General features: G+C 40.1%; 2 protein-coding genes across 3 annotated transcripts in view; one reads left to right on the top strand and one right to left on the bottom strand.

The window, feature by feature from the left end:
- The window catches only part of LOC138030326 (protein mab-21-like), a 5,214-nt gene extending 2,707 nt beyond the window's left edge, over positions 1-2,507 (top strand). For both annotated transcript variants that reach the window (XM_068878255.1, XM_068878262.1), the window contains exon 2: positions 839-2,507. In XM_068878255.1, the coding sequence (XP_068734356.1) occupies positions 839-2,212 (1,374 nt within the window). In that variant the 3' untranslated portion in view covers positions 2,213-2,507. The remainder of the gene's footprint in view (positions 1-838) is intronic.
- A 1,418-nt stretch (positions 2,508-3,925) lies between these two features.
- Positions 3,926-10,000, bottom strand: part of LOC138030320 (protein zer-1 homolog) — a 48,031-nt gene continuing 41,956 nt past the window's right edge. The window contains exons 16-19 of the mRNA XM_068878241.1: positions 7,687-7,828; positions 7,190-7,242; positions 5,625-5,722; positions 3,926-5,329 (exon numbers count right to left, since the gene is read on the bottom strand). Of these exons, the coding sequence (XP_068734342.1) occupies positions 5,184-5,329; positions 5,625-5,722; positions 7,190-7,242; positions 7,687-7,828 (439 nt within the window). The 3' untranslated portion in view covers positions 3,926-5,183. The remainder of the gene's footprint in view (positions 5,330-5,624; positions 5,723-7,189; positions 7,243-7,686; positions 7,829-10,000) is intronic.

Below are 10,000 nucleotides of genomic sequence, written 5' to 3'. Positions count from 1 at the left end.
GAGATGGTAGCCTTCTGCATCCTTCTCAAAATGTCAATTCATCCGTCCACTTGATCCTTGGTCCAGTCTGTGGCTGACCACCAGTCCCGTTCTGCTCCGTCATTTTATAACTCATTTATAACGCAAAATCCAAATAACTCAAATCCAAATAACTGAAATACTCGTGTCCCTTCGCTAGGAGGCACCCAGAGTCTCACCTATCCCAGGTTTGACTGTTCACAAAGTAAAAATACTTCTCACACACCTCTGGGAGCCACTAGGGAGCTTAAGCAACGACAACGGCGACGGCAACGAGAACGTCGTCTCAAAATATAAATTTGCGTTATTTCAATCGCTTCGGGATTATTTCAACGTGTTTAATATGACAAGGGTGTGGTAATTCCTCAAAGATGACACCAGTCGGAATAGCACTCCATTTTATGAGAGAAAATGAAAATTTATCCTCAAGTGCTGACGTTCTTTCTAAAACCAAAAACTTGCCTATTTCACGTTGTTGTTTTGCTGACGACGGCAACGAAATGGACAAAAGTGAAAAATGCACGTGCAGAGCATGCAAAAGCTATTGTTTTTACCCACTAAATATGCAAATTTGTGACGTTCTCGTTGCCGTCGCCGTTGCTTAAGCTCCCTATTGTCAAGCTAAAAAGCAACTTGTCTGGATGTATATTGGCGCTCCAAGCTTGGCTTGCTTTCATGGTATCAGAATAGCGCTAAAACACGTCCACACTACTCGCCGCCATTCTTTATTATTATTATTATTATTATTATTATTTATACAGTCTCTCTCACTCCTAAGAGTCAATAGTTTAATAACTGAAGTTCACATTTTACATTTCAGCCATTGGTTTCTTATTGCTGGAACCATGTCAACACATATTGCCCGATAAGGATAAAAAGGAGAACATGCTGCTTTTGTAAGTTAGCTCGAAGGCAACTGGTCAAAATACTAACCTCAATTCATAATACACAAGGCAATTGGCATTCCCTAGATGTTGATTCTCTGGATGATGTGACCAAGAAATGCATTGTTCTGATATCCAATAAAACCTGTGCAACCATAAATTGCAGGCATTTAGAGTGGAAATTGGTTGGAAGTTCTGCAGAAGGACTGGGGAAGTCATATGTTTTGGATTTGAAGAACAGTTATCGTGATCAGTGGTGTCGCTTTCTCTTGCGTTTCTTTTGTTTTTGCTTACCATGTAACACATCATTCACCAGCTTACGCACAGATATTGATGTTATAGTGCAGTATACTGATGTTATGACAAAGAGCTTGAATGAAACAGGTTCATTGTTTAAAATACAGGATGTCAGTAATGGATCTGGTTTTGTCAAACTGTCTTTGAATCCAAGCACAGATGAAAACCTTGCCTCATCTTGGCATCCATATTGTGAACATGAGGAAGGTCAAACTTATCTGTCATCAGGGAAGGTGAAGAAGGCTGTATTTAAGTCAGTAGATTCCATTGAAGAATGCAATCTACCAGCTTCTCGTATTTTTGGTCCATTTAGGCACCCCGCTGTTGTTGAGTTAGAGCCTATTGGCCCTGCGATAAAGTTGACTATGTATCCCATTGGACAAACCTGGTATTGGAATGAAAATCAGAAATTTGTAATATTTGAAGCTGATATAGTCTTTGGCATTCATTGCTATGGACAGTGGCCACAATGTGCTCGAGAGTGGTTTGGACGTACGCGATATTGGCCAACACCAAAAGATGTGAAACATGTTTTGGAAAGTGGATACATTCTTGTACCCAAATCATCTCAGGAGTCTTCAGGAGTCTTTGATAATTATGACCTGGAGTGGTTGGTGTCATTTCCACATTGTGAAACCTACCTTAGTCAGCGTATACCTGAGGTCGCAAAGGCCTGTTACCTAGCTCTGAAAATTATATTTAAAGACCATCTCTCATACTACTGTAAAACATTAAAGACCTATCAGTTGAAAACAGTTCTATTCTGGGAACTTGAAAAGTGCCCACTAGAATTTTGGAACATTCTCTGCATAGAGAAATGCTTTCTGCATTTACTGGATTCCTATATTCAATGTGTTTCTGAAAAGTCTTTGCCCAGCTATTGGCTTGATGATCATAATTTACTTAGGGGCAGTGACCATGATGCTGAAATGACAGATTTGTTGAGAATTTTACACAAAGTAAGGTCTAACCCAGCACCTTTCATAGAGGACATAGGGAGCATGTGGTGTTAAATCAACTTGCATATAATTTCAGTGCAAGGTCTCTTAAAGGAGCCTATCGAAAGTGCACATAACATTTCATGTTACACAAAGTAACCTTCACTCCAAAGTCCAGCCAATCCGATCACAAATTTTGAGAGACGTGCTCAAGAATGAGGACTAATAACAACAATGACTTGGGAAAAATATTGGCCTGTTGCCAAACATTACAGCCCTTTTATTTGTATTTCATGCAAAACAGTGCAGATTTCCTTTGTACTTTCTCCAATTTTTGTACGTCCTTTTTATAGTAAAGTTGCATATTCAAGGATTGGTATGACTAATGTTATGTAGGCTAATCTGGGATAATGATATAGGTTCTGCCGCACTACTCCCATCACTTTGGATGCTTTGTTGAAAATTTTCGATGGGTGTTGGGACCATTTCAATTTTGTCAAGGTAACTCCTAAGTAGGGGATATCCTGAACTTGCTCTAATTCAACTCACTCCGCAGCATATATATTTATTTTCAGGTGGGGACTTATTGAAATTGCACGATGTTTTGCATTTTGATGCGTTGAGTTACATTTGCCACATATTTTGCCATTGCTCTAGTTTACATAGGTCGTCTTGGAGTTGGTCATCATCTCAATCATTTACAGTGAACCCATAAAGTAATGCGTCACCTGCTTAGCAGAGGAAGGAAGGTCGTTAATGTACAATAAGAACAGAAAGACCTATCAATCCATTGTAGAGATACGAAGTTAGTGCCAAAAATTTTGCATTTGAAAAGCGCACGCCCCAGTTGTTCAAACAATGGATAGTGCTATTTATCCGCTGGATAAATCACTATCCAGTGGATAGTGTTATCCACCTTTTGAGCAACTGGGCCAGATCTATAATGCTATGTTCGGCAAAACTTGAAGACAAAAGGCAAGCATAGAGCAAGCAGGTGGGAGACTGATCCATTGGTTCAGGGAGGTGTAACTACTGCCATCTCATCTCAAGGTGTCACTCCATTGAATTCTCTGTGATCGAACAAGGTGTGCGTGGAGGTGTGGGACTGTTCCATGAATTTAAAATAAAATGAGCACTGGGATTTCCACCCACCCTTCCCATCACACACAGTGTCCCTGTTTGTTCCCATTAATTAACCCTTTGACGTCCAAACAGGCCTAAACCAGCCAGACTTAGTATTTTACTCTGTCTAACGCCAGACAATTTTAATCGTCAATGGGGAACCCCTGGGAGTCAATGGGTTAAGGATGAGACAAATTCAGTTATATTTATTCTTCCAAAATACAGCCAACAAGTCTCCACCTTAGTTTTAAATTCAAAGAGGATGAAGAAACAATAATAGGGAGCTTTAGCAACAATAACAGCGACGGCAATAAGAACTTCACAAATTTGCATCTTTAGTGAGCAAAAGCAATAGCTTTGCATGCTCTGCACATGCATCCTTTTATTGCCATTGTCAGCAAAATTTACAAGGTGAAATGACCAAATTTGAGGTTTTAGGGAGAACGTCAGCCCTTGAGGATAAATTTTCATTTTCTGCCCTAAATTGAACTCCGTTCAGACTAGCTTCGTTGTTGAGGGTTTGCCACACCTTTGCCATGTTAAAATGCTTAAAACAGTTGCAAAGTGATTGCCATGTGAATTAGCGTTATTGTATTCTCGTTGCCGTCATCGTTGCTAAAGCTACCTAATATTATCATTAAACTTCCTCGACTTCTGAGACAACTTGGTAGTCACAACCTTGTTTATTGAACATTCAAAAGCTTGGGTGCTTTATTTATGGGCAAGAAAAACTTAAACTCTTAAAGAGTTCAAAACGATGCAAACTCACTGAACTGCGGTATTTAATTCTAATAACAGTAATTATTACAGTAATTGTAATAATAATTATTACCATTTTCCACAGTTTAGTCGAGATGAGTTTAATAAGCCTTCTAACTCCACTAAAGGATCTATACACAGGTAAATTCCCATAATGCACAAAACCCACTTCAAATTTGTTCAAGAATCAAGGCACCAAGGTGTCAAATTCAAGAACTTTTAGGGCAAGTACAGACCAAGACCATTGAAAACCTACAGTAAAACCCCGCATATAAGAAACTAGTGGTTTTAAGAACCTGCTCGTAGAAATTTGCCACTTTAATACCCAAAAATATAAGAACCTGATAGTGAGTGTTTACCAAAGCAAGATTAAGTGGGTTACAGCTAAATTATTATTAACATTTTAACCAAGGGTTTTGACTTAAAGACTTGATTGAGCAATAGTGTCAATAAAAACAAGTTTATGTATTTTCCTGGTAACCAACAGACATATCTCCTTCATAGAAATTAATAAACAACCTACTTAGCCCAAGTTGTTGATAACTACCTCAAAAAACAAGACAACCTTAGTTTCCTAGACTTCAGAAAATGTAGGTCCTTAAATGCAGGTTTTTATTGTATAGTCTTCAATTAAAAGAAACCAAGGGTTTATATTACACAGAAGCTTCAGAAGCCTGCCAGTTTTGGTTTTCTCAGCATGTATTGCACTGTCAGTGTAATGTTGAGATGTTAGTTGAACTACAAAGTTAATGTGTTTTATTACACACACTTGCACCACATTGAGGAGGAAATAATGTTTCCTTATTTCACACCTATTGACCCCAAAATTCATGAGCTTATAACGTTATGGCTGACTGGGGTGATAAGCAAGCCTCTAAAGAAAATGCGGTGTCTCCTACCACCATTAGAGGTGGGATGGGCAAACACTGGCCTAACCGTTGTTGAAGTCAGCTAAAGAGGCCAATGGGTAACTGAAATCAAACTATATAGTTTGATGTACAGGGTTATGGCAATGACACACAGAAGTTGCAGGCCCAACCGTTCTGCAGTTTTTAAAGATGTTATTCCTTCGGGCATTAAGCTTAAGTCAATGGGTTAATTATAATGATTCTATGCTCTTGTTTTTTCCTGTCCTGTTACTCTCCACAAAGGCATGACCCTCAATTTAAACAACAGTGTTTTGCATGTGGCATTTGTCCAGGGTGATCTGTGCCAGCTCCCTCACTCGTATGGACGTTCGAGGATTACCCACAAGTCTCTGTAACAGACCAACCCCATCTTCGTTGCGAACCAGTTTGCAGTATTTTTCCGCTGAAAAGTAAAAGTTTGTAAAACAATGCTCTTAACTACTTGTGGGTGAGAACAATAATAAGCAAAGGAGTAACTGGTACAATGGTAGTGAGAGAAGCTTGCTTCAAGACAAAACTTCCATTCAGAAAGGAGTATCTCTCCCTGACCAATTTCTATTTTTAAAAATAATTAATACATGAAAAGAATGAGGAAATTGCAGAAAGGCCAAAAAAAGTTGATTTGCTGTCTATTCCCATGCAAATCTTGATAATATTGCATTCTGAATACCTGCCACCAAAGCTGCACAACAACTTACCGTCTACATTGCAAAGGTTAGCTAGTGCCCAAGTGGACCAATGATGAATTGCAGTAACATCACATCCGGATATCAACTTCAGTATTGGAGCAAATGAGCTGTTAGGGAACAAAAGAGAAAAAAAAAAGATTAGTCTTTAGACCACATGATGCTTCTTGTCTAATAATAGTGAACTGTTTGCATAAGTGCTTGTTAGCCTCAAATGCTTGGTTGCTTAGACAGTATTGAAAGGGATAGTATCATGTCATTTAAGAAGAAGGATGTCTTTGTGTCAAGGCCCTTGAAGAAAAAATAATGCAAGAGTATTCAACAAAGAATTGTGTTGCTTCACAATGGAATTTGAAGCAACTTTGATTAAGAGGTGGCCAGTTTTCCGTTAAAAAAATATTAATAGATCTTTAGTTTTTGGACCATGAGAAACAATCTCCCTTTCCCTTCTTAAAATTATGTTAACTTACGCAATTCCTGTGTGTGGGCCTTATTAATCACATGGCGGCCATGTTGAGTGCTAAGGGATATAGACTGCGAGCATTCCCTTCATAAATCAGTCAGGTGGCCAGCTTTTCTGAGGCAGTCGTGTTTTGTCACACAAACGAATAAAAAGACTGAGGGAGGCCTCTTTCTCTCCTCTTCCCAAACCTCCCTTGGTCTTTTTGTTTGTTTGCGTGACAAAACACGACTGCCTCAGAAATGTGGGCCGCTCGACTGATTTATGAAGGGACTCGCACAGTTTACGAGGGATTAAAAAATTTTGTTTTGCCCCACCGAAACTTGTTCCCAAACATTTCAGCTAGAGGCTCGGGGTACGAAATCTACAGTCTATGGCCAATAATCATGACCTCCAAGTGAATAAGGCCCATTCTGCAAGTACTGTACTGGGCATGACATGTTCCCTGTGAGCATGTACATGTACATAATAACTAGCATGTGCCTTGTATGCACTGGCTTTCAGTTATACTATATAATATCTGCTTAGGTATACAGTCTTCTCCACCTTTCAGGTGAAAAGTCGTGCAGCATTCCCCAACATAGTAATGTTCTTGGACTGTTTTTCTGTACAAGTGCAAATAACCTGGCTGTGTCTCCATAATAGAGGGAGGGAGGGGGGGGGGGGGTAGGTGACAGCTACAAAAATGCAACTTTGCAGTATTCAGTTCAAGATTATACTAAGTCCTTAACCCATTGGCAACTCAAACGGCCCTAGTTGACTAGTCTCACTCCCAAGGGTCAATGGGTAATAAGGCAGCATGGAAAGTGTGCACAAACTTTTTTGGAACAAAATTGGTATAAAGGGTGTGGAGAAAAATTAGAAAATTTATCAACTGGTACTAACGTCCTACACATAACCTCAAATTTGGTCACTTCACGTTGTTGTCAGGATGAGAACAAAAAAGAAAATGTGCCAAAATGTGAAATGCATGCACACAGACATGTCCTCTTTAACCCATCCCCAGCTAGATTTTACTCTAATGGCAGCTGGTTTAGGGGTGAAAGAGTTAAAATTGTGTCAACAATTTTGTCCCTGATTGTTTGTTTTTGAATGATGCACATGTCTTTTGCCTTACCGGTAGCTCATTTGCCGGTGAGCTGTTATGTCCCATGTCTCGATTGTCCTTTCCTAGGAGAATTGAAATACAACATGAAAGGAAAACAAAGGAAATGCACTCAGAGAGAATCAAATAAAGATTTTATACTGTTTGCTCTCATATGCCTTGAACAACAACATTCTGTCCTGGTCAGCCTTGCACTTATTCCAACACAACCCCTCTGACCATTCCCTCCAATCATTAACAAATTTCTGTCAGTTACATGACTTGAACAACTGCAATGGCTTACAGTTTGCAATCTGTAGAACTAAAACTTGCATGTAACGCCAGCTCCAAGGTTGGGAGAGTGAATCTGAGATACATTGCCAGGATTTAATAACACCCTTCTACTCAGACATGCATACAGTTTGTAAATTCTTTGGGACAATAAGCATACAAGAATCATTTCAAAATACTACGAAGGCTGCACTTTATATAATGATCTTGTTTGTACACTTTGAACAAAAGCACCATACCAGTCTTTGGAGCGCTTGGTTGAGTGACACCTCCTTGTTTGTCCAGTTACTTGGTCCGTCAAATGCCAGGTGACTAATTATGCCTCCAGCATTGTAAGTTACCTCCAGTTCATATTGATTATTGTCAGACTCCAGTAGATCACTGGAAAAAAAATTTATGTCAACCACATTAAAAGAAATGGCAATAAAAAATGACATATTGTTGTCCTAATGCTCATTATCCCAATAATCATTAATGTCCCTGTTCCCGGGTAGAGTACGGCAACTAAAATATGCTTACATGAGAGGTGCCACACAAGAGAGAACAGACATCAAAAACACAAGATGGAATTAATGAGGGGTACACTGCCTTCTGGTCAGTTAGTCAATACAACTTCTGGATTGTGTGACATAAACAACCTCACTTATCCCCTCAGCACTACAAGCTAAACGCTAGAGACTTAACCACACTGCACAGGAGTGACCCAATTTTATTTAAGTGCAAAACAAGGTGTCAACCCATCTCAGGAGAGAGGGTGGGAGGGAACAAACTAAACAAATTGCTACAAACAGGCAAATGCTTTGTGCAAAAGAACCGCAAAGTGAACAGCTAAATTGAGCTTCTATAGCTAGACGTTGTCTGCTGACATAGCCAGTTACAAAAGATGTACCTTAAAAACTAAATTTTTTAATAGCCCTTTTATTAGATTTGGCCTCTGCTGTGGTATGATAAAAGTTATGAGCTAGGAACAAAGCTCTAATATCTAGTCTTTGCTACAATGAAACCATTGATTGCTGTGACCCTGAATGTTGGACTATATAGTAGTAACATATTGATAGATAGAGAGATATGTTAGATAGATATGTTTATTCCTTGCCATTGCAGTCAAAACTGAAATAACAGCAATAGGGCATTACAATCAATAGTGCCTAACATTAATAAAATAAGCAAAATGTTTACATGTTGTTTTGGGGCTTTGATGCTGGGAACTCCAAGTGCCAGTTCTAAGGCTATAACCATGATGAATTAGGGGATGATTGAGAACAGATTTAAGTGGCTCATGTTCTTTTGCCACCCTCAAAAATTTGGAACAAGGATCACGCCTACGGGTGGAGTGATCCTGGAGCCCAGTGATGAGAAGTGCTTCACGATAATTACGGTTAGATAACATAATACCAAGAGCCCTGCTCTGCACAGATTCAATAATGTTATCAAGGTATCCAGGCAAGGCAGCCCACACAGGGGAATTGCATCTCCAACACAGATCTGATCAGTGCACAATAGATCTTGACAAGATCCTTAAGGGGAACGCAACACCAGCTTTCTTAAGGAGTCTTGTAGCATAAAGGCACTTACTGGCCTTTTGAAAAACATTATCAATATGCCTATTGGATGCCCCACCAATAGGCAATCAGTTCACGGCACTTCGTCGGGTTAAGTCGTATACCACACTCGCAAAAGGGCACATGTCACTGGCTATAAAATTTAATGGTATTGTAGATAACAATGCACCATGAATAACTTACTTATTGTGAGTAACGGTATTTTACTGATCAGATGGTAAAATCCCATTAGACAACATAGAAATTAAGTAATGTTTAAAAAATGAGCAGCAGTGTTTTATCAGGGTTTAAAAACACGAGGCATAGCTGAGTGTTTTTAGACCTGATAAAATACATGCTGCGAGTTTTTTGAACAGCTTCAAAAACATTCCACAAAGAGCGTGTCCCTCTGGACTCAAAACAATGGTTCAAATTGTGAGAGGTGAATATTAGCATACAAGAAACACGTGGTAGCGGGTAGAACCTGTTCAGTGGTGCTATTTCAGGGAGTGTCGCCCCTGCCTACGCGAGACCCGGGCTCAGCTGGCTCCGGCTGACAGTACCCGGTAAGGGCCCCTACTCAGGGATACGAGTACAACCCCCCACTGCCTTGTGGGTGTCTCTAGAGAGATGAAGGCTAAGGGAGTAACTCTGACAGAAAAACACTGTCCTAAAAACGGGACAAGACCAGGGTATGTCTGCAAACTACTTCTAAGGGGACTGGCAGCAGGGTGTCCTTGGTGCTCTGTGGCAAACGAACCTTCAAGGTCAATGGTGCATCACCAGATGGCATGCGGAGGAACCGATATGGTCAACGGATGGCATCACCAGGCAAGAAAGTTGCCACTGCGGGGCAACCTCCATGTCCGCCATGTCTGTGGCACACCTGTGCACCACTTGGCAACCGACTTGGAGGTCCAGAGAGGTTGATCGGTGGGGGCATGACACCGTTCTCCTATTGTACTGTGCAAGGCGTTATACGTGAAGAGGGAAAGTCCTGCGGCGATGGGAT

Source organism: Montipora capricornis, chromosome 2 (assembly GCF_036669925.1).
Source record: "Montipora capricornis isolate CH-2021 chromosome 2, ASM3666992v2, whole genome shotgun sequence".
NCBI lineage: Eukaryota > Metazoa > Cnidaria > Anthozoa > Scleractinia > Acroporidae > Montipora > Montipora capricornis.
This window is presented reverse-complemented; position numbering and strand designations above follow the sequence as displayed.